This window comes from Leucoraja erinacea, chromosome 5 (genome assembly GCF_028641065.1).
Source record: "Leucoraja erinacea ecotype New England chromosome 5, Leri_hhj_1, whole genome shotgun sequence".
NCBI classification, from domain to species: domain Eukaryota; kingdom Metazoa; phylum Chordata; class Chondrichthyes; order Rajiformes; family Rajidae; genus Leucoraja; species Leucoraja erinaceus.
The window spans coordinates 93,839,040-93,863,432 of NC_073381.1; the positions used below are offsets into that span (position 1 = coordinate 93,839,040).

At 46.7% G+C, this 24,393-nt stretch overlaps 1 protein-coding gene across 1 annotated transcript in view; it reads left to right on the forward strand.

The window, feature by feature from the left end:
• The window catches only part of LOC129697686 (dynein axonemal heavy chain 6-like), a 415,092-nt gene that overhangs the window by 381,491 nt on the left and 9,208 nt on the right, over positions 1 to 24,393 (forward strand). Inside the window, exons 74-81 of the mRNA XM_055636395.1 lie at positions 159 to 315; positions 1,883 to 2,093; positions 2,877 to 2,979; positions 13,169 to 13,396; positions 16,041 to 16,238; positions 17,756 to 17,955; positions 19,235 to 19,398; positions 22,509 to 22,705. Coding sequence (XP_055492370.1) covers positions 159 to 315; positions 1,883 to 2,093; positions 2,877 to 2,979; positions 13,169 to 13,396; positions 16,041 to 16,238; positions 17,756 to 17,955; positions 19,235 to 19,398; positions 22,509 to 22,705 — 1,458 coding nt within the window. The remainder of the gene's footprint in view (positions 1 to 158; positions 316 to 1,882; positions 2,094 to 2,876; positions 2,980 to 13,168; positions 13,397 to 16,040; positions 16,239 to 17,755; positions 17,956 to 19,234; positions 19,399 to 22,508; positions 22,706 to 24,393) is intronic.

Below are 24,393 nucleotides of genomic sequence, written 5' to 3' on the forward strand. Positions count from 1 at the left end.
TGAGTATCTCCAGCACTTTCTCCTTTTATATTCAGGTTTACTGCAACCACTTCACTTTCAGCTTTCTTCGGATAGTTCTGGCTGGCAGGACTGGATGCGTGCCAGAAGAACGGAGAGCTTGCCGTTCGTTGCTCCTCACAATGTCCTTTACATTCTAGATCAAGATCCTGAGGCCGGAGTGTTTGACCGCTGCTGTGAACGGGTTTGTTGAGGATAAGCTGGGCCCTGACTTCCTCCCTAGCCCGGCTGTTTTCCTCAATGATGCGTTCAGTGAAACCGATGCCTCCACCCCATTGATCTTTTTGCTGTCACCAGGTGAGGGAGCCTGAAGCCTACGGGCAGTCGTCAGCTGTGGCTGTGGTTAGACAAAGGGAAACACCTGGATCTTAGGAGTAGGACAGAATAGGACAGAGGCAAGCATAATAGAGAGATCTCTGTACTTCCCTCCAACTGTGCCCCACTCCAGCAATACTGCTCCTCCTGCAGACCAATGCTCTCTCAGCATTACTCTTCGAAGAATGTGGGAGCCACTCAGTTCTGTCCATCTCACAGTGCAGCACTCCCTCAACTCAGTACCTCTCCACCCACAAGACCACCCACCCACAGTGTGGCGCGCCTTTATCGCTGTCCCTCCCTCACACAGTGTGGCGTTCGCTCATGACTGCTCTTCGTACTCTCACAGTTTACAGACTCGCCAGCCGCCTGCCACTGTAGCGGGCTGGAAGAGTCTGTGTTCCATGTGTATATGGAGAGTGTGAGGCTGCAGCCACTGTTTGAATACCTAAAGGGGCTTCTCCATGCCTTCTGACTGCACTTCACACCCACCATCCTCATCTTTGGACACCCTGTGCGTAGGGGAGAGGTTCGGGCTGAAGATGTCCTGGTCGGGTTACTACTGGGCCTGGCCAAGCCGGCCATCCGTGAGTCACGGCACCAGGCATAGAGGGCTCTGCCCGAGCCAGCTGCCTGCATCTTTCCCGGGGTTATGTCCGCGCCCGGGTGGTGTTAGAGAAGGACTACGCGCTGTCCACGGGCACCCTGGGGGATTTCCGGGACCGCTGGGCACCGCGGGGGGTGGAATGCATCCTCAGTAAGGATGGGGAAATAGTAATATGAGAATATTTGTTCTGCTTGTGTTGTGGTGGTCAATTTGTTTGTACATATTATTGTAAATAGTTGAATCAATTATTTTTGGTTAAAAAAAAAAACAGTACGGCGTTCCCTCATCATTCCCCATGCCCGTCACACAGTGTTGCTTTCCCTCAGCACCAGCCCTACCACAGTACAGGGCTTCCTCATCACGGCCCTTTGAACAGTGAAACATTTCCTCATTATTCCTTCCCCATCACTTCTGCCTCTCCAGTAGAGTTGCGTTACCTCTGTTACCCCGACCCGGCCACACCGTTCCTGTCCACCGTAATCTCCGGGATTGCCTCCCAGCCCTTGTGGGTGTGTCACAGGGGTTGATGATGCCATGATCTCAGGAGGTCCGTGATGGAGGTGGGATGTAAGTCGTGGGCACTGGAGTCTTGTGGCTTGTCTGGGTGACTGCCGTCTCCAGTGTGGAGTGGACAGGGCCACTTGACGGCTGCTGCGTCTGGAAGTGGGGCCCTTCCTTGAGGGGAGGAGATTGATACAAAGTGCTGGAGTAACTCCGCGGGTCAGGCAGCATCTCTGGAGAAAAGGAATAGGTGCGATTTCGGGTCGAGACCCTTCTTCAGACTTGAGGGGAGGAGAGCTGGGGATGGTAGGGTGCTGAGATGTGACACTGTGGCGGTCAGTTTGTTTGCTTTTTGGGTGATGAGGCTGGTATAAATGCTTACTTCATCTCCTCTCTCCCTCTCTGTAAGGCATGACTAACCGTCTATATTTGCCATGATAGGCACTGATCCCACTGTCCAAATGCTGCGGTTTGCCAAGGAACTGCGGGGAAACGCAACCCATCTGGACATCGTGTCTCTGGGCCAGGGGCAGGGACGGGTGGCTGAGGAGCTGATCCAAAGGGCTCAGATGCAGAAGGGGCACTGGATCTTCTTGCAGAACTGCCACCTGGCTGCTTCCTTCATGCCGAAGCTGCAGGCCATCATAGAATCGTGAGTCATCCTCCGAACTGGCTACATTAGTGCAGAAATAAACGTACAAACTCCATACAAACAACACCCATAGTTAGGATCAAACCGCTGTAAGGTAGCAACTGTCACACGCAGACTGTCAAGCGGTATAGTTGCACGCTTATTTAGTAGTGTTTAGATATACAGCATGGGAACAAACAGGCCCTTCGGCAAATCGAGTCCGCACTGACCAACGATCACCCCTACACTAATTCCAGATGCCCTAGTTTCACATCGCACACCAGAGGCAATCTACCAAAGCCAATTAACATACAAACCTGCACGTCTATGAGATGTGGGAGGAAGCCAAAGCACCCGGAGGAAACCCAGATGGTCACATGGAGAACGTACAAACTCCGTACAGACAGCATGCAGAGTCAGGATCGAACCCAAGTCTCATGCTGTTAAGTAGCAACTCTATCACTGCGCCACTGTGTATATTTTCTAATGCGGGGCAGTAAAATGCTTTGGGAGCAGCTTGGTGTAGGTGTGTGCATAGAGTGTGTCCTTCAGAGCTCTGTCAACTCCTGATCAGTCTCTTGGCGGCACCAAGTGGTTTCTGGCTGGTGCTGTATGACCCGCACCCACCCATGAAAAATAGTACATCACCCCATCTCCCACCCCTTTGTCCCACCACCTTCCATTTCTCCCATCCCTTTGCCCTTCTCCCTCTGCCTTCCCTCCCTCCTCCTTCCCGTATCCCACCTGTTTCCTGCTACTATATGTACTGAGTTATGTCCTTTGTCTTTATGCCTCTATCGTTAGGTTCCAAGAGCCAGGTGTGATTCTGGATCGTAACTTCAGGCTCTTCCTGAGCTGCAAATCAGACCCGGCATTTCCCATCTCCATTCTCCACGCTGGAATGAAGGTAAAGCACGCAACCTATCACACAGGGACTGTCACACACACGGACTGTCACACACACGGACTGTCACACACACGGACTGTCACACACGGACTGTCACACACGGACTGTCACACACGGACTGTCACACACACGGACTGTCACACACGGACTGTCACACACGGACTGTCACACACACGGACTGTCACACACGGACTGTCACACACGGACTGTCACACACGGACTGTCACACACACGGACTGTCACACACGGACTGTCACACGCGGACTGTCACACGCGGACTGTCACACACGCGGACTGTCACACACGCGGACTGTCACACACGCGGACTGTCACACACGCGGACTGTCACACGCGGACTGTCACACACGGACTGTCACACACACGGACTGTCACACACACGGACTGTCACACACGCGGACTGTCACACGCGGACTGTCACACACGGACTGTCACACACACGGACTGTCACACACACGGACTGTCACACACACGGACTGTCACACACGGACTGTCACACACGCGGACTGTCACACACACGGACTGTCACACGCGGACTGTCACACACGGACTGTCACACACACGGACTGTCACACACGGACTGTCACACACACGGACTGTCACACACACGGACTGTCACACGCGGACTGTCACACGCGGACTGTCACACACACGGCCTGTCACACGCGGCCTGTCACACACACGGACTGTCACACGCGGACTGTCACACACGGACTGTCACACACACGGACTGTCACACATGGACTGTCACACACACGGACTGTCACACACGGACTGGACACACGTCACACACGGACTGTCACACACACGGACTGTGACACACGGACTGTCACACGCGGACTGTCACACACATGGACTGTCACACACGGACTGTCACACACACGGACTGTCACACACGGACTGTCACACGCGGACTGTCACACACACGGACTGTCACACACGGACTGTCACACACACGGACTGTCACACACACGGACTGTCACACACGGACTGTCACACACACGGACTGTCACACACACGGACTGTCACACACGGACTGTCACACACGGACTGTCACACACGGACTGTCACACACACGGACTGTCACACACGGACTGTCACACACGGACTGTCACACGCGGACTGTCACACACAAAGTGTCATGCACACCCTGTCACGTGAAAACACCACACACACAGACTATCACACACAAACTGTCACACAGATCTGTCGCACACGGTCTCGTCCATCTCGACCATCATGCTAGTAACACTAATCCTATTTGCAAGCATTAAACCAATATCCCTCCACTCCTTTCCTATCTATAATGCCGTTTAAATGTTGTCATTGTATCTGCCTCTGCCTCCTCCTCCTCTGGCAGCTTGTTCCATGTAACTTCCATCCACCCCATGATTAACATGCCCCTCAGATCTCCTTTAAATTTCCCCCCTCCAATGCTAACCTGCGCCCTCTTCTAGTTCTAGACTCCTCTGACCTGTGAAAAAGATTCTGACCCTCTATCCTATGCTGAAGGATTCTATGATCTCCCCAAAGGTGTCACATTTATCATTCTCAGGCTGAATACAGGTTAAGAACAGTGAAGATCCCGTCAACCTGTCCCATCACACACTCCCAGGGCACAGGTTAGACACAGAATGAAACTCCTGCACTGTGCCGACACAGACGCATAGGGTCTTGGCGAGGTGGGAAGCACTGAAACAAAATCAGCACCATGAGTTATCAGAGAGCAGTAAAAGGTGGTGAGACTGTGGAGCTCAGCTTGACAACAGAGTACAAGTATCAAGTATCAAGTATCCTTTATTGTCATTCAGACTTTTCAGTCTGAACGAAATTTTGTGCCTTTCAGTCATAACATAGAATAAAATAACAAAACTCACAATAAAAACATCCACCACAGTGAGTCCACCAGGCCCTCCTCACTGTGGTGGAAGGCAAAAGTCAAAGTCCTTATCTCTTCCCTCCTTGTTCTCCCTCTGCGTTGAGGCAATCCAGGCTTCCGATGTTGTGACCCCGCCGGGTGATGGTAAGTAACTTCCGCAGCTGAATCCGTGCTCTGCGAACGGGCCGGTTCAAACTCCGCGGCCCGGGGCGGTGGCATCTGCCGAAGCTGTTGTTGCGGGAGCTCCGGAGAACCTTTGACCTGCGAGCTCCTGACGATGTCGTCCACTGTGCCCTCGGCCGAGCCTCCGAGGCTCCAAAGTCGGGTCGCCGCCCCCACCCCCCTCCTGCACACATACACAACTAAAATAAACTGATACAAATTGTGATAACGGGACGAGAAAAGAAAAACGGCGGCGCTGCTACGCCACTTCCGGGCTTTTGGACAAAGGCTTTCTTTTCGAGGCATTCTCTAAATCGCAAGATTTTCGACTGTTTTTCAAGCATTGTGGGACCTGGCAGATTGCCACGGTGCCGTTTGTAATTGTGGGAGCTTGAGAGTGACTTCATTTTTGGTCGTTATCATCGGAAATCTCCCTTCCATCCTGAATGCCCAGCCCGGGTTGGCTGGATGAAGACAGTTTTAACAGCACCTTTTGTGAGGCCTGGGGGAATCGACTCTCAGTGTGACCTGCAGAAGATTTACACCGATCATCAATCTGCAAAATGGTCCCGACCCGAAAAGTCAGCTGTCCATTCCCTTCACAGATGTTGCCTGACCCACTGAGTCTCTCCTGCACTTTGTGTTATGTTCAAGGTCCCAGCATCTGCAGTCTCTTGTGCCTCGAACACAGGACATTCCTTGCTTGTCTGAGAACATCACCTTGCTGCTCTTTTGAACTGCTCCTTCAGTAAAGTGCTTGGTGAATTGTTGGTGGCATGTTGATTTATAGTAACAGCAGTGCTATCAGTTTCTAAAATTACCTCGGTACATGTGACAATAAATTAAACTGAACTACTGTTGATCAATGTCAAAATGATCACTCTCCTCAAAGATAGTGGGGAGCTACGCAGCTGCTGCAGCTTCAGCTCCTGAGGTTTGACCACTATTAGAGTTGCTGGGTTGCAAACACGGGTAGAATTATACACAATCAATACAATACATAAATATATATTTTATATATATATACACGTGAATATATATATTTACATATCCTTAAAATTATAAAACTCTGATCTTGGATGTGCAAAGGCTACTGGGGAGACTTTAAACTAGTATGGTTGGGGGGAGGGACCCAAATTGGGAAAGCTAGCAGTCAGTGTGTGAGGCAGGAGGCAGAGAATGGTAGCACTCTGACCCAAAATGTAGCGAGAGAGAAGAAAAAGACAATAAACAGAGAATAAGAGGCGGAAGGTTTCTTAAATTTGTATATTTTAATGCTAGGAGCAATGTAAGAAAGGTGGATGAACTTAGAGCCTGGATTGACACCTGGAAGTATGATGTTGTGGCGATCAGTGAAACATGGTTGCAGGAGGGCTGTGATTGAAAACTAAATATTCCAGCATTTTGTTGCTTCAGGTGTGATAGAATTGGAGGGGCAAGAGGTGGAGGTGTTGCATGAAGATATTACAGCAGTGCTTTGGCAGGATAGATTAGAGGGCTCGTCTATGGAGGCTATTTGGGTGGAACTGAGAAATACGAGAGGGGTAGCAACACTTATAGGGGTGTATTATAGACCGCCAAATGGGGAGCGAGAATTGGAAGAGCAAATATGTAAGGAGATTGCAGATATTAGTAGTAAGCACAAGGTAGTGATTGTGGGAGATTTCAATTTTCCACACATAGACTGGGAAACACATTCTGTAAATGGGCTGGATAGGTTGGAGTTTGTAAAATGTGTGCAGGATAGTTTTTTGCAGCAATACATAGAAGTACCTACTAGAGAAGGGGCAGTGCTGGACCTCCTGTTAGGAAATGAGACGGGTCAGGTGGCAGAGGTATGCGTTGGGGAACAGTTCGGGACCAGTGATCACAATACCATTAGTTTCAATATAATTATGGAGAGGGTCAGAACTGGACCTAGGGTTGAGATTTTTGATTGGAGAAAGGCTAACTTTGAGGAGATGCGAAAGGATTTAAAAGGAGTAAATTGGGACAGTTTGTTTTATGGGAAAGATGTGGAAGAGAAATGGAGGACATTTAAAGGTGAAATTTTAAGAGTACAGAATCTTTATATCCCTGTTCGGTTGAAAGGAAATAGTAAAAATTGGAAAGAGCCCTGGTTTTCAAGGGAAATTGGACACTTGGTTCGGAAAAAGAGAGAGATCTACAATAATTATAGGCAGCATGGAGTAAATGAGGTGCTTGAGGAGTATAAAGAATGTAAAAAGAATCTTAAGAAAGAAATTAGAAAAGCTAAAAGAAGATATGAGGTTGCTTTGGCAAGTAAGGTGAAAGTAAATCCAAAGGGTTTCTACAGCTATATTAATAGCAAAAGGATAACGGGGGATAAAATTGGTCCATTACAGAGTCAGAGTGGACAGCTATCTGCAGAGCCAAAAGAGATGGAGGAGATATTGAACAATTTCTTTTCTTTGGTATTCACCAAGGAGAAGGATATTGAATTATGTGAGGCAAGGGAAACAAGTAGAGTAGCTATGGAAACTATGAGATTCAAAGAAGAGGAAGTACTGACACTTTTGAGAAATATAAAAGTGGATAAGTCTCCAGGTCCGGACAGTATATTCCCTAGGACATTGAGGGAAGTCAGTGGGCTATGACAGAAATATTTCAAATGTCATTAGAAACGGGAATAGTACTGGAGGATTGGTGTACTGCGCATGTTGTTCCATTGTTTAAAAAGGGGTCTAAGAGTAAACCTAGCAATTATAGACCTGTTAGTTTGGCGTCAGTGGTGGGCAAATTAATGGAAAGGATACTTAGAGATAATATATATATAAGCATCTGGATAAACAGGGTCTGATTAGGAACAGTCAACATGGATTTGTGCCTGGAAGGTCATGTTTGACTAATCTTCTTGAATTTTTTGAAGAGGTTACTCGGGAAATTGATGAGGGTAAAGCAGTGGATGTTGTGGACTTCAGTAAGGCCTTTGACAAGGTTCCTCGTGGAAGGTTGGTTAAGAAGGTTCAATTGTTGGGTATTAATGGTGGAGTAGCAAGATGGATTCAACAGTGGCTGAATGGGAGATGCCAGAGAGTAATGGTGGATGGTTGTTTGTCAGGTTGGAGGCCAGTGACTAGTGGGGTGCCACAGGGATCTGTGTAAAGGTCCACTGTTGTTTGTCATGTACATCAATGATCTGGATGATGGTGTGGTAAATTGGATTAGTAAGTATGCAGATGATACTAAGACAGGTGGGGTTGTGGATAATTAAGTAGATTTTCAAAGTCTACAGAGAGATTTATGCCAGTTGGAAGAGTGGGCTGGAAGATGGCAGATGGAGTTTAATGCTGATAAGTGTGAGGTCCTACATCTTGGCAGGACAAATCAAAATAGGACGTACATGGTAAATGGTAGGGAATTGAAGAATGCAGGTGAACAGAGGGATCTTGGAATAACTCTGCACAGTTCCCTGAAAGTGGAATCTCATGTAGATAGGATGGTAAAGAAAGCTTTTGGTGTGCTGGCCTTAATAAATCAGAGCATTGAGTATAGAAGTTGGGATGTAATGTTAAAACTGTACAAGGCATTGGTGAGGCCAATTCTGGAGTATGGTGTACAATTTTGGTCGCCTGATTATAGGAAGGATGTCAACAAAATAGAGAGAGTACAGAGGAGATTTACTAGAATGTTGCCTGGGTTTCAGCAACTAAGTTACAGAGAAAGGTTGAACAAGTTAGGGCTTTATTCTTTGGAGCGCAGAAGGTTAAGGGGGGACTTGATAGAGGTCTTTAAAATGATGAGAGGGATAGACAGAGTTGACATGGATAAGCTTTTCCCACTGAGAGTAGGGAAGATTCAAACAAGGGGACATGACTTGAGAATTAAGGGACAGAAGTTTAGGGGTAACATGAGGGGGAACTTCTTTACTCAGCGAGTGGTGGCTGTGTGGAATGAGCTTCCAGTGAAGGTGGTGGAGGCAGGTTCGTTTTTATCATTTAAAAATAAATTGGATAGTTATATGGACGGGAAAGGAATGGAGGATTATGGTCTGAGCGCAGGTATATGGGACTAGGGGAGATTATGTGTTCGGCACGGACTAGAAGGGTCAAGATGGCCTGTTTCCGTGCTGTAATTGTTATATGATTATATGGTTATATGGTATTTATTTATTTGTGTGTGATCATATCTTCTCGAAAAAACGACATGGTAACGGTAAATTTTTAATACTATATATGATATATATATACAGGCCTCATCGATCACCGTCATCTCATCAAAAAACTCATTCAAGTAAGACATGACATGCCACAAACAAAGCAATTAGCCGATTCACTTCCAAATGGGAGTAAATCCTATCCAACAGCTTCCCTGCCACTGACGTGATGCTCACTGGCCTATACAGTGCCCTCCATAATGTTAGGGACAAAGACCCATCATTTATTTATTTGCCTCTGTACTCCACAATTTGAGATTTGTAATAGAAAAAAACCACATGTGGTTTAAGTGCACATTGTCAGAATTTAATGAAGGCCATTTTTATACATTTTGGTTTCACCATGTAGAAATGGCAGCTGTGTTTATACATAATCCCCCCATTTCATGGCACCATAATGTTTGGGACACAGCAATGTCATGTAAATGAAAGTAGTCATGTTTAGTATTTTGTTGCATATCCTTTGCATGCAATGACTGCTTGAAGTCTGTGATTCATGGACATCACCAGTTGCTGGGTGTCTTCTCTGGTGATGCTCTGCCAGGCCTGTATTGCAGCCATCTTTAGCTTATACTTATTTTGGGGGCTAGTCCCCTTCAGTTTTCTCTTCAACATATAAAAGGCATGCTCAATTGGGTTCAGATCATGTGATTTACTTGGCCACTCAAGAATTGACCGTTTTTTAGCTTTGAAAAACTCCTTTGTTGCTTCAGCAGTATGTTTGGGATCATTGTCTTGCTGTAGAATGAATGTAGAATGCCGGCCAATGAGTTTTGAGGCATTTGTTTGAACTTGAGCAGATAGGATGTGTCTATACACTTCAGAATTCATTATGCTACTACCATCAGTAGTTGTATCATCAATGAAGATAAGTAAGCCAGTACTTTCAGCAGCCATACATGCCCAGGCCATAACACCCCCACCACTGTGTTTCACAGATAAGGTGGTATGCTTTGGATCTTGGGAAGTTCCTTCTCTCCTTCATACTTTGCTCTTGCCTTCACTCTGATATAATTTAATCTTTGTCTCATCTGTCCACAAGACCTTTTTCCAGAACTGTGGTTGTTCTTTTAAATACTTCTTGGCAAACTGTAACCTGGCCATCCTATTTTTGCAGCTAAGCCTCTGTATTTCTGTTCATGGTGTTCTGCGGACAGTGGTCATTGACAAATCCACACCTGACTCCTGAAGAGTGTTTCTGATCTGTCGGACAGGTGTTTGGGGATTTTTCTTTATTATAGAGAGAATTCTTCTGTCATCAGCTGTGGAGGTCTTCCTTGGCCTGCCAGTCCCTTTGCGATTAGTAAGCTCACCAGTGCTCTCTTTCTCCTTCATGATGTTTCATACAGTTGATTTTGGTAAGCTGAAGATCTGGCTGATGTCTCTAACAGTATTATTCTTGTTTCTCAGTCTCATAATGGCTTCTTTGACTTTCATTGGCACAACTTTGGTCCTCATGTTGATAAACAGAAATAAAAGTTTCCAAAGGTGATGGAAAGACTGGAGGAAAGACTAGATGCTGAGAGCTCTCTTATACCTGCATTAAGGAGGCAATTAAACACACCTGAGCAATTATATACACCCATGAAGCCATGTGTCCCAAACATTATGGTGCCCTGAAATGGGGGGACTATGTATAAACACTGCTGTAATTTCTATATGGTGAAACCAAACTGTCTAAAAATGGCTTTTAATAAAATCTGACAATGTGCACTTTAACCACATGATTTCTTTTCTATTACAAATCTCAAATTGTTGAGTAGAGGCAAATAAATAAATGATGGGTCTTTGTCCCAAACCTTATGGAGGGCACTTGTAACTCATTGGATTCTCTCCACGTCACCTCTTTCTATACTTCATCAAATAAATCAATCAAATTTGTGAGATACGATCTCCTCTGCACAAAATCGTGCTATCTCTAATCAAACACTGTCCTTCAAAACGCATGGATATCTTATCCCTCAAACTCCTCTCTGGTAAATTTTCTACCACAGATGTTAGGCCCACAGGTCTATTGTTTCCAGGTTTTTCTTTTGTAGCCTTTTTTAAATCGAGGCACAACATTAGCCACCCTCTAGTCTTCCGGCACTGCAGCCCCAAATCCCCTCAATTCCCTTACTCCTCCAGGGATACATTTCCTCCCAGCTGCCTCTAACTGACCTATGTCTCCTTTTATCCTGACCAGAGCCTCAATTTCTCGTATTATCCAGTACAACTACCTGCCTAATAGCAACATGCATACCTTGAACTCTCACTATCGCACTTTTAACAGCATCCCACGTTCTAAAGATCCCTTTCCTACAAACAGCCCACTTCAATCAGCTTTTGCAAGTTCCTACCTCATACCATCAACGTTGGCTGTGCCCCATTTAGAACTTTAACGTGGATCAGCCTTCTCCTTGTCTGTAACGATTTAAAAACTGATAGAATTGTTATCAATGGTCCCAAAAGGCTCGCTCACTGACATTTCCGTCACTTGCCCTGCCCAATTCCCTAGGAATTGGCCATGTTTTGCCCACACGCTTGTAGGGTCCTCTACATTTTGCCTGAGGAAATATTCCTGAATACACTATGTCCTTGGCACAATGGCAGACCCAGTCTATATTGGAAAAGTTAAACCCCCTTCTCTGACCACTCTATTAGTCTACGATTTCCTGGCAAATTTGTTCCTCTAATCCCTGTTGACTATTTGGCAGCCTATAGTGCAATCCCAAGAAGTTGACCATCCCCTTTTTATTTCACACTTCCACCCATATCAACTAACTGGCCAATCCTTCAGTAATGCCATCTCAAACTACTGGCGTGATGTTATTCTACTGAACACCTCCGCTCTGTCTGCCTAGACCTGCCTGATCTCCCAGTTGCTAAACACTTTAACTCTCCCTCCCATTCCCATACTGACCTTCCTGCCCTGGACCTCCTCCTCCACTGTCAGAGTGAGGTCCAACACAAATTGGAGGAACAGCACCTTATATTTTGCTTGGGCAGCTTACAATCCATTGGTATGAATATTGACTTCTCTAGTTTTGTAATGCTTGCTTTCCCTCTCTCTCCATCCCTCCCCCATCCTAGTTCTCCAACCAGTCTGACTGTCCTCCTGATTACATTTTAACTTATGTCTCGTTGTCACCTTCCCCTAGCTAACAATGAACTAGTCTATATTTTCCTTGAACCTCATCCCCTTTGATATCTCATTTTCACACCTTACCCTTTCATATGTCTGTGTCTCCCACTCCCCTGACTCTCAGCCTGATTAAGGGTCTCGACCCAAAACATCTCCAGAGATGCTGCCTGTCCCAGCATTTTGTGTCTAACTTCATAAATCCTACAGGTATTGTCCTCAGGAACACTGGAAGTTTTGCTGACTTCCCACATCCTGTAGGAAGACCATGCATGCGGACTAACTGCCTTCCTGTCTGCACTTTGACTAAAGAAGAAAGTTACAAAAAGAAAAGACCTTTATCTTGCCGTCGTCCTCTGTTTAGCCTCCTTGCCAAGGCCTCTCGAGCCAAAGCGTCAACATTTTCCATCACACACAGCACTTGCACCTCAGGACACAGCCTCTCCTAAAACAGTCGCTCACAAATGGCCGATCCACTGGTGCCGGCCTTCCTTTTGTACCCGCAGGACCAGTCACTCCCAGACACTAACAGTTTTTAAAATCTCATGCTGCTCCTCTTCTCAGCTGCTCATTCACAAGTAATCCAACCTTCAGCTGAACTGGAGGTTGGAGGAGGGATACAAGGGGAGTGAAGTGACTCAGTGGCTGACAGAGTACCTGGCAAGAGCTCACCTCAAAGATGGTGTTGATGTTCATGTCCAAAATTAGCCAGCAGCAATGAGTATTGGCACTGAGTGCCCGTAGGTAACAGGGGCGGCGGGGAGGGTGAGAGAACAATGTAACACTGGACAATCAATGTTTTTGAACAAAGATCTCTCCTGTTGTGTCAAAGGTCACCATTGAGCCACCAAAAGGCCTCAAAAACAAACTGTTGACAGCCTTCGGAACCAGTGGCTTGGGAGAAATCGCAGAAAGGATCTACATGAAAGAAGACTCGAATCTGGGCTGGAGGAGACTGCTGTTCAGCCTCTGCCTCTTCAATGCCGTGATCCAGGAAAGGAACAAGTATGACGCGCTGGGCTGGAACCTCCCGTACGAGTTCACCTCCTCTGATTTGGAGGTAGGTTCAAAGGTTAACGGCTCTTCGGAAAAAGGCAGGTTTTCTCAGCTGATGAACTCATCCATCGATGCATGACATTGTGTCCAAAGATCTGTCAAATTACCTGGCTGTGATTTCCAGCTGATGATCCATGCTTTCACAAGTTCTCTACCTTGTGAGACGAAAGCTTCATTTACCGGAACTGTTGTCTGAATGTGCGCCAAATTGGCATCACGATTGGCACAGACATGGTGGGCTGAAGGGCCTGTTACAGTGTTGCACTGTTCAGTGGTCCACATTCACCTAGGGTATCTGTTTTTAAGGAATTACTAATAGGACACTGGAAAATTATCGTATTGGACATGGGTTCAGGAAAGAAAATTGTGTTTATCAAATCGCTCTGAATTTTTTTGAGGTCATGAATTAGGGAAGAGAGTGTGGAAGGGAATGGTGCAGAACAAGGAAGGGAGAGAGGGGGAGAGAGCAAGAGTAAAGGAGATGAGACTGATGTATTTTGGTGACTCTATGTGAGAAGTGCTTTGCAGTGCTTGTCACTCGCACGGGCTGTACTCCAAGAGCAGGTAGTGCTGCTGCTGGTTTCACAGCATGATCTGCTTCCATCCATGTACGTGAGATATTGTACGTGCTAAAAAGAAAGCATTACTTTGCCACTTGTGATGTTGTGAAATTCTGCGTCAGGACTGCAAATAGTTGTTCATATACGCAGCTCCTAGTGACTAAATATCTTGACATCTCAGTTGTTAACAGTACAATTGGGATGAAGTGAAAGATGATGTAATGTTAGGCACGTTCATGGAAGTGCTCACAAGAGGGAAGCAGGCATTGTCAGAACGTCCGGGGATAGTGATCTTACAAATCAAGTGACTGGGACCCGGAACCTCTACATTTTACCGGGATGCTTCACAGCATGGTTTGGGAACTGTTCCATCCAAGACCACAGAGGTTTGGACATAGCCCAGACCATCACACAAATTAACCTTCCTTCCATGGACTCTACACTTCACACTACCTCAGCCAGGCCACCAGCATAATGACCAGTCACTGCCTCTTCTCCTCTTCTCCCCTTTCCCATCAGGCAAGAGGTACATAAGGTACGTCCAGATTCAGGGACAGTTTCTTCCCAGCTGTTATCAGGCAACTGAATTGTCCTCTCACCAATTAGACAGTGGTCCTGACCTCCCATCTACCTCATTGGAGATCTTCAAACTATCTTTAATCAGACTTTACTGGATTTTATCTTGCACTAAATATCATACCCTGTATCCTGTATCTGTACACTGTGGACGGCTTGATTGTAATCATGTATAGTCTGTTTGATGACTGGAAGGATGGGAGCAAATCACATTGAAACTTTTAAAGTTCTCACTGGGTCAACTTGAGACATTAACTCTCTCCCTCCACACTTGCTGAGTGCTTCCAGCATTTCCTGTTTTTATTTCAGGTTTCCAGCATTTATTGATTATCTGACAGGGTTCAACTGGTTGGATGTGGAGAAAATGGTTACTAGTATTGGTTTATTTATATTTGTCACCTGTACTGAGATATAGTGAAAAACTTTGTTTTGCATCCAGGTAAATCATACATGAGTACAATCAAACTGTACATGTGCAACAAGTAGTACAAAAGGAGAAACTGTTTGTTCATCATATTGTTGCACTTATAGAGAAAGTGCAGATTTTTTTTTAAAAGGTGCAAATGTTGCAATGAGGTGGATTGGGAGATTTGGAATACAAGCTTTATTTATGAGAGGTTCGTTCAATCGTCTGATAACAGCAGCAAAGAAACTGTTCCTGAACGTACTTTCAAACTTTTGTGTCTTCTGTCTGACATGAGAGAGGAGAATAGGGAATGACCGGGCGGGCCATGAGGGTCCTTGATTATGCTGGCATCGTGAAGTGCAGACGCAGTCAATGGAAGAGGGGGGAGGAAGGGGTGGGAAGCTGGTATGTATACTGGACATGACAGTCACTGACAATGACACACACACGACAGAGACACACACACACACACACACACACACACACGACAGAGAGAGACACACACACACATCACACACGCACACAATGGCAGAGAGACACACACACACGACAGAGAGAGACACACACACACATCACACCACACACACACACACACACACACACACACACACACACACACACACAAACACACAGAGAGACATACACACACACACACACACACACACACACACACACAACAAAGGACAAACACACACACATACAATGGCAGAGAGACACACACACACACACGACAGAGAGAGACACACACACACACACACACACACACACACACATGATAGAGAGACACATTGAATGCATATGTTAACATGTTGCACAGGTTTCACTCTTCAAGCAAGGCTATGAGGTAGACTTTGAAGGCAGCTAGAGCTTCCATTACTCAGGCAGTGGTGGACAGCAGCAGCTAGTTGATGGAGTGGTGTCTGTGGGTGAAAGGCTGTGAGAGAGGTTGGAGAGGGTTGAGTTTGGTTTTCGTTCAGGAAGCTGGAGGGTTCAGTGGCCAACCCTTGCCGGGGGTCCCAATTGGAATTGGCACACAACTGGCACCCGATGATGCACTGTTGTCTGCCCATCTCACCATTTCTCTCCCCTGCCTGTCTCTCCCCTAGGTGGCCATTCTGAATATGGAGATACTACTCCAGGGTGAAACAGAGATCCCGTGGATAGCCCTACGTTACCTGATCGGGGAGGTGGTGTACGGAGGCCGTGTCACTGACTACTGGGATCGCCGGTGCCTCAATGGCATGCTCAGCAGGTTCTATAGGCCAGCCATCATGCAGGAAAACTTCAGCTTCTCCACCGACCAGGTAAGCCCCCCTCCCCAACCAGCCCCAGCCCCACTGCCAGAGTCATCCCAACAGCTCTGCTGGGAGGTCAAACATCGTCCATCCATAGGAACTGAGACACTTCAGTTGCCCCCGCCAGAAGCAGGTCAGCGATCACCCACCCCCGGAGGCTGGGGCCGGTCAGATGTCTCTCCGTCCAGTGACTGGGGACAGCTCAGCTACACCCATCAGGGGCACGTCATCTGTCACCCACCCCCGGGACTGTGGCGGCATGTTGGCGCAGCTGTAGAGTTGCTGCCTTACAGCACCAGAGACCCACGTTTCATCCTGACCACGGCTGCTGTACTTACACCGTTTGTACATTCTCCCTGTGACCGCGTGGGTTTCCTCCAGGTGCTCCGGCTTCCTTCCACACTCCAAAGACGCTCAGGTTTGTAGGTTAATTGGCTCCGTGAAAGAAAAGTAAATTGTCCCTCGTGTGTAGCATAGTGCTAGTGTACCGGGTGATCGCTGGGCGATGCAGACACAGAGGGCCGAAAGGCCTGTCTCTAAAGTCTAAAGCCTAAAGACTGAGGACTAAAGACTCAGCACCCCCGTCAGCACTGTAACATGATCGGGGTAACTGGGATTTAACATCCGCCCCCTGTGTCACCGGCAGTGACTGTGCATCGCTGCGGCTGTAAGGTCCTGGATCCAGAGCTCGGCCCAGGATTATTGTAGCTGCACCAGACTGGAGCAACTGCCTCACCTCCTGCCTCCAGAAGGACAACTTCACAAGCGGGGATGAAAGAGTTACGTTGTGATGGAGAGTTCCACCCAGCCCAGATGATGGAAGGGTGATTGAATTGGATTTAGTATGAATAGACAATAGGTGCTGGAGTAGGCCATTCAGCCCTTCGAGCCAGCACCGCCATTCAATGTGATCATGGCTGATCATCCCCAATCAGTACCCCGAATAAAAGAGTACATGGGGGGAAAAGTGGTATCTTCAACTACAGGCATCCAGACTTGGACCATCATCTCAAGTAGACTATTGGCACAATTGTGACTTTCTCCCACACAAGGTATTGGGGCTTCACAGTGGGAATTGATGCGTGTCAGGCAAGGCCAAATATTGGAGATGTGATAGGGTTAACATGTAGACCGGCATCACTCATTGAATGGTGGAACAACAACGGCCTCTGACCCAGCACAAGGAGATAAACACTTGCCTCAGAGCCGTGCGAGGTTTATTGCAGCAGATGACCAAAGTCCTGGGGGAGTCAGTGGGGCTCAAGGACAACAGGACTGAAGGTGGAATGTTTTAGGGAAGCTGACGGCACGGCAGGTAGAGGCCAGAACTGAAGGAGTACAGAGGTCAGAAGCCTGGAGGAGGACGTGAACAGGAGGGCGGGATGAGTGGGTTCTTGAGAACTAGGATTTTAAAATGAAGGCTTAATTTAATTAGGAGTGAGCCAAGTGATGGGTGAATGGGACGGCATGAGTTAGAAATAATTCACTTATAGCCTAATCTTCTGTCCTTGCTGTGATTGTGCCAGGTTTACACGATCATCACAGAGGACATGAGCCTGCCCGAGTGCATAGAGTACATGGAATCTCTGCCCACCACTGACTCTGCGGACCTGTTTGGCATGCACTCCAACGCTGAGAAGGCTTATCTGGAGAGCCAGGCTAAGGAGTTCATGGCCACCGTCAAGAGCACAGAGCCCAGGCTTAGCAGTGATGTGCACGCTTTCAGGTCAGCCGCAGCCCACCTCACCAGGTCCCTGCCCCTCCACCGCAACAGACAGGCTGGTGGCCCAGCATCACTTTCAGCACAGCCCCACATGACTTCCGAGCCCACTCTGCCCAGCTCAGCAATTGCAAATCAATAAAAAGTGTGAAGCCTCTCTCAGTAGGGTAAATCCTAACCAATCCACCAGATCACAGATTGGTGAAGGCTTTGCAAAAAGGCTACTACTTTGTATCCGTGTAATCACATTCTCCTATCATCGACACGTTCTCCATCCCATTCCATCCCCGTCCTCTTGTTTCCCGGCCTGCTACACGGTGAAGCCCAAGGTGCATCACCTCATCTCTGGACCCTGCACGTTCAACAAGTACAGCCAGAGATTCTACATAGCCCATCATCTCTGTATATGTTTATTCCATTATTGCTCATTTTATCCTTCAACATCATCCTTAATTACTAACCAACCCTTTCACAGGACTTCCCACTTGTTCTTTCCTCCACTGCCCCCAATTCTATTCACTATCCACAAACCTTTGCCCCTGCTATGACCATTAACTGGTGCCCTTGTTGACAGTCACAAACCATTGGCCAATTGCTGACTATTAACTAATGTCTCTGTTATCAAATATTAAATGGCAACCCAATAATACTGACTATTAGCTGGTGAGCCTGTTACTGATCATTAACCACAGGGCCCAATACCATTACCATTAAATGATAGGACTATCCAGAAACAGAGGCACAAGTTCAAACCCCACAATGCTAGTTAGCAGTTTACACAATTACAGTAGCAGGGACCACTGTAAAATACCATCAGGTTCACAAATGGCCTTCAAGGAAGGAGATCTACCATCCTTACTGGGTCAGTTTGATGTACGACTAAATGTCCACCTCTGAATCATCTCCTTTCATGGACAATTAGTAAGCATCAGTCATACAGTGTGGAAACAGGACCTTCGGCCGAACATGCCCACGCCGACCAACCTGCCCCATCTACACTTGCCCATTTTATCTTTCAACATCATACTTAATTACTCCCGTAACCTGCCCTGCGTTTGGCCCATATCCCTCCAAACTTTTCTTATCCGTGTACCTGTCCAAATGCTTCTTAAACATTGCGATACCGGTATTGCAGCCTTACCGGTGCCCCATAAACAAATAAAGATGAACCAACATCCCCATGACTGAACATAATGGACCAGTGTTCCCATTACTGACCTTTTACCCCTTAATTGAATCTCCAAACCAGACCAGACTGTTTCCAGACTCTGCTTGTAATTTTTAGAGAGCATCGTACCCAGGATGAAATAGTGTTGGAGAAAGCAGAAGGAATCCTTAGGAGGCTCCGTAAGACAGTGGAGGGTATTGATGGATCAGAGAGCAATGTCATGGACCTAGCTCATTTGCTGGCGTCCCCCAACTGGGCAGCATACGTGGAGTCTGTCAAAGGTGAGACTGTGCCTTGTGTCCTCCTCACGGGTGCCACCCTCACCTTCACCCGTGACAACAGCTAAAATATATCAATGGTTTAATTGTGCTTTTATTGTCACGCATGCAAAGTGCTAACACACGGTGACATTATTTTCTTACAAACAAAAATTCCAACAGGGCTGGTCACGCTGGACACTGGGTGGAAGTTTCCCCCGGCTGGGGCAGGGGCGTGATCTGGTGGGGGGACAAAGTTGCAGGAGATGGAGTAAGACATTTAGCAATGAGACGAGGAGTGATCTCTTCACCTGGAAACCTGGGCAAATGTGTGGAATTCTCAGAAGCTGATGGAGTACAAGTCACTTGACATCAAGTGACAGAGTCACACAGCACGGAAACAGCCCATTCAGCACAACGCACCCATGCCGACAAAGTTTTATAGCTCACCTAGTTCCATTTACCTGTGTTTACCCATATACCTCTGAACCTTTCCGATCCATGTACCCATCAATGTACATGGATTTAGTGGTTGCCAATGTATCCACCACTAAAGCCTCATCTATATATGACGATATATCATCATATATAGATGATTCCATATATGTACAGTTACAGTTTAGTTTATTATCACATATACCGAGGAAGAGTGAAAAGCCTTTTGTTGCGTACTAACCAGTCAGCAGAAAGGCAATATATGATTACAATCGATCCATTTACAGTGATAAGGGAATAACATTCAGTGCAAGGTAAAGCCAGCAAAGTCCAGTCAAATGATAGTCCGAGGTAGATACAAGTTCAGCATTGCTCTCTGGTTGTGGTAGGATGATTCAGGTGCCTGATAACAGCTGAGAAGAAACTGTCCATGAATCTGGAGGTGTGCGTTTTCACACTTCTGTACCTTTTGCCGGATGGAAGAGGGGGAAGAGGGAGTGGCCAGGGTGTGACTCGCCCTTGATTATGCTGCTGGCCTTGCTGAGGCAGTGTGACGTATAAATGGAATCAATAGAAGGGAGGTTGGCTTGTGTGATAGTCCTGGATGGAGCTGTTCACAAACCAAGCACCACCATCTGCTTGAAGAAACTGCCTCTTGGATCCCTTTTAAAACTTTCCCCCTCTCACCCCAAACTTATGCCATCTAATTCTAGACTTCCCTACCCTGGGAAAAGCACTGTAACCATTCACCTGCTAAACGCCCTTCATGATTTTATATATGCTACAAAGTCACCCCTCAGCCTACATTTCAAGGTAGAACATCCAGCCTATCCTATAACTCAACTCCTCAAGTCCTGGAGCACCCTGGTTAATCTTTCCTGCACCCTTTTCAGTTTAATGACCTGTGTCCTATATCAGGGTGACCAGAATCACACACAATACTCCATTGGGTGGTCTGTCTCACTGTCTTGTACAACTGTAACATGGCATCCCAACTTGTCTTTGACATTTCCACCCTGACTATCTCCTCTCTATACCTCTCATGATGTTTTATATTTCAATCAGATCCCCCCCACAACCTCTGATACTCCAGAGAAAAATGGACAAAGATCTGTCAAATGAAAGATAATGCGGAAACGCGGGAAATCGCCCACTGTGGCGAGAAAAATAAAAGATGCTTTTTATCTCAATGATGAAGGATTCTTGAGCTCTGATATGCAGAGGGATCTGAGTTCCAACTACATTATTCACCCGAGGCTAGTGTGTAGTAAAAACAAGTAATTAGGAAACCTTCACAAATATTATTGTTTATTGCTGAAAGATTGAACACAAAATGAGGCAGCTTGCACTTCCATTATATGGGGCAATGCTGAGATCATATCTGGACTATTATTTACAGTCTTAGTCGTAGACTCGCACTGCACGGGAACAAGCCCCAACTTGCTCATGCTGACCAAGATGCACCATCTACACTAGTCCCACCCTGTTCGCATTTGGCCCATATCCCACTAAACCTTTCCAATTTAAAAAATATGTCCAAACATCATTTAAATGTTGTTATTGTACCTGCTTCAACTACCTCCTCTGGCAGCTGGCTCCATACACCCACCACCCTCCGTGTGAAAAAGCTTTCCCTTAGGTTCCTAGCAAATCTTTCCACTCTCATCTTAAACGTATGTCCCTGTGGTGTTGTTTCCCCAACTCTGGGTAAAATACACTGCACATTCACCTATCCATTCAGTCTTCTTACTGTTGGAAAGATGGAATAGTACAGCACAGGAATAGACCCTTCTTCCCACCATGTCCATGCCAAACATGATGCCGTTAAACTCTTTCCCTCTGACTGCACATGATCCATCTCCCTGCATTTCCACGTGTCTAGGTTGTAAAGGTGAGAGAAGCAGTTCAGAGAAGGTTTACTGTGTTGATGCTGGTAGCGGGCAAAGGCTTGCCTTATGAGGAAAGGTTGGACAGTATCCACTGGAGTTTTGAGGAGTGAGGGATTGACACATAAGATCCTGAAGGATTTTGAGAGGTTGGATACCAATGTCCCAAGGTGTGCTGGGCTCCCAGTTGCCAGTTCTCCTACCTAGTATTTCAGAGTTGAGCTCCGCAGCATACAGTATGCTTCCTAACCATCCCTGTAGCAGGGCACACAGTGATACAGCAGTAGAACTGCTGCCTCACAGCACCAGAGACCCGGGTTAAACCCTGACCACGGTGCTGTCTGTGTGGAGTTTGCACGTTCTCCCTGTAACTGCGTTGGTTTCCTCCGGGTGCTCCGGTTTCCTCCCATATCCCAAGGTTGTGCAGGTTTGTAGGTTAAGTGCCTCTGTAAATTGCCCCTAGTGTGTAGGATGCCAAAGTGGGATAATATGGAACTGGTCTGCTGGTCATCAATGGGCGGCATGGACTAGGTGGGCCGAAGGGCCTGTTTCCACTCGGTATAACTGAGCTAAACTAAATCAGTAGTTGACTGGCTATTCTCACTCATGCTCTCATCAGTCATGACCTCCACTTGCAAGACTCTTACGAGGGTAACAAAGAGAACCATGGCACTTTGTAAAGTGGTCCATCGGTCCACTCCCCTCTGTTCTGTATGTCACTGGCCCAGGAGGAGTTACTCTTTTCCTTCCCCAATGCCTTCCTTCTACAGTGTTACTGTTTCATCAGCTGTCCTCTCCCTTCATCTTCACCAGGGTTTGATGGTTTGGCAAACTCGGCACTGCTGACAGTCTTGCGGCATGAGATCGGATGCTTCAACCAGCTGCTGCAGGTGATTAGATCCTCACTGCGATCCCTGTGTCAAGGGGTGAAGGGAAAGATCATTCTAACCGATACTCTGGACGAGATATACAACTCCTTCCTCAACATGAGGATGCCGAAGCTTTGGCAGGTGAGGCGGTGTGCTTGCCTGTGAGATGATGTGGATGATGGATGAGGAGCAGACAGACCCAGGGGTTCAAGACCAGACAACAAGAACATAAAAACATAGATAGAAACATAGAAAATAGGTGCAGGAGTAGGCCATTCAGCCCTTTGAGCCTGGATCGCCATTCAATATGATCATGGCTGATCATCCAACTCAGTATCCCGTACCTGCTTTCTCTCCATACCCCCTGATCCCTTTAGCCACAAGGGCCACATCTAACTCCCTCTTAAATATAGCCAATGAACTGGCCTCAACTACATTCTGTGGCAGAGAATTCCAGAGATTCACAACTCTCTGTGTAAATTTTTTTTTTCTCATCTCAGTCCTAAAAGATTTCCCCCTTATCCTTAAACTGTGACCCCTTGTTCTGGACTTCCCCAACATCGGGAACAATCTTCCTGCATCTGGCCTGTCCAACCACTTAAGAATTTTGTACGTTTCTATAAGATCCCCCTTCAATCTGCTAAATTCTAGCGAGTACAAGCCGAGTCTATCCAGTCTTTGTTCCTATGAAAGTCCTGAAATCCCAGGAATCAGTCTGGTGAACCTTCTCTTTAGTCCCTCTATGGCAAGAATGTCTTTCCTCAGATTAGAACAGCCATGTTGCTTCAAAACATAAACATCCAGACAGAATTTTAGAAAAACAGACAAGCAACTTGCCTTAATTGGTTCCTGATCCTCAACCCCAAACATAACTAAGCCTTAATGACAAAGCCTGTTTCCCTTGTGACTACTGATGACAAGTATTAATTTAGGGCCTCACCTGTTCATTCTGGTTCCAAGCAGAAAGTGCCCATGTCGTCCCTAATGAGTTCTACTTTTCCCCAACAGGTCAAACATCACCTATGGAGAGAAAAATGGAGTAAATGTTTCATGTTGGTGACCTTTCGTCATATGTTGGAAAAGCTAGAAAGTGACCCTGTTTTAAGTTGCAGAGAAAGGGTGTAGCCATGGGTCCTGGAGCTCTACAGCATGGAAAGAGGCCCTTCAGCCTAACCCGTCAAGGCCAAACAATTTGCCTAACTTGCCAGTGCATGGACCATATCTTTCTAAACCTTACCTATCCATGCACATATTTGTACCCACTTCAACCAGCTCCTCTGAAAAGCGCATTCCATATATGTACCACCCTCTGTGTGGAAAATATCTTCCCTTCTCAACTTAAACCCATGCCCTCTAGTTTCAGGCTCCCCTACCCTGGGGAAAAGACTACGACTATTCACCCTGTCAAAGTCCATCGTGATTTTATAAACCACCATCAGTTCACCCCTCACCCCTCAACACATCTTGGAAACATAGTCCCAGCCTGCACAGCCTTCCCGTATAAATCAAGCCTTCATCATAAATCTGTTTTACACTATTTGTTGTTTGACACTGATATATTGTTTGGGTGTACTGAGATACAGTGGAAAAACATTGTTCTACATGCCATCCAGGCAAATGGTCATTTAATGACATCCTCCCAATAACATCCTCGCTGTAGCAGGGCGATCAGAGTCTGCTACTCTGCTGCCCAGTAAAGTATCTTGAGAACATTGACAGGAATGAACCAGTGTGCAGATGGTACTGGCTCATGGTCAGTTTCGGGATCAGCAGTCCCAGATTCCTGGATATCAAACCAGTAACATGACCACTAATCCCCTTTCCCAACA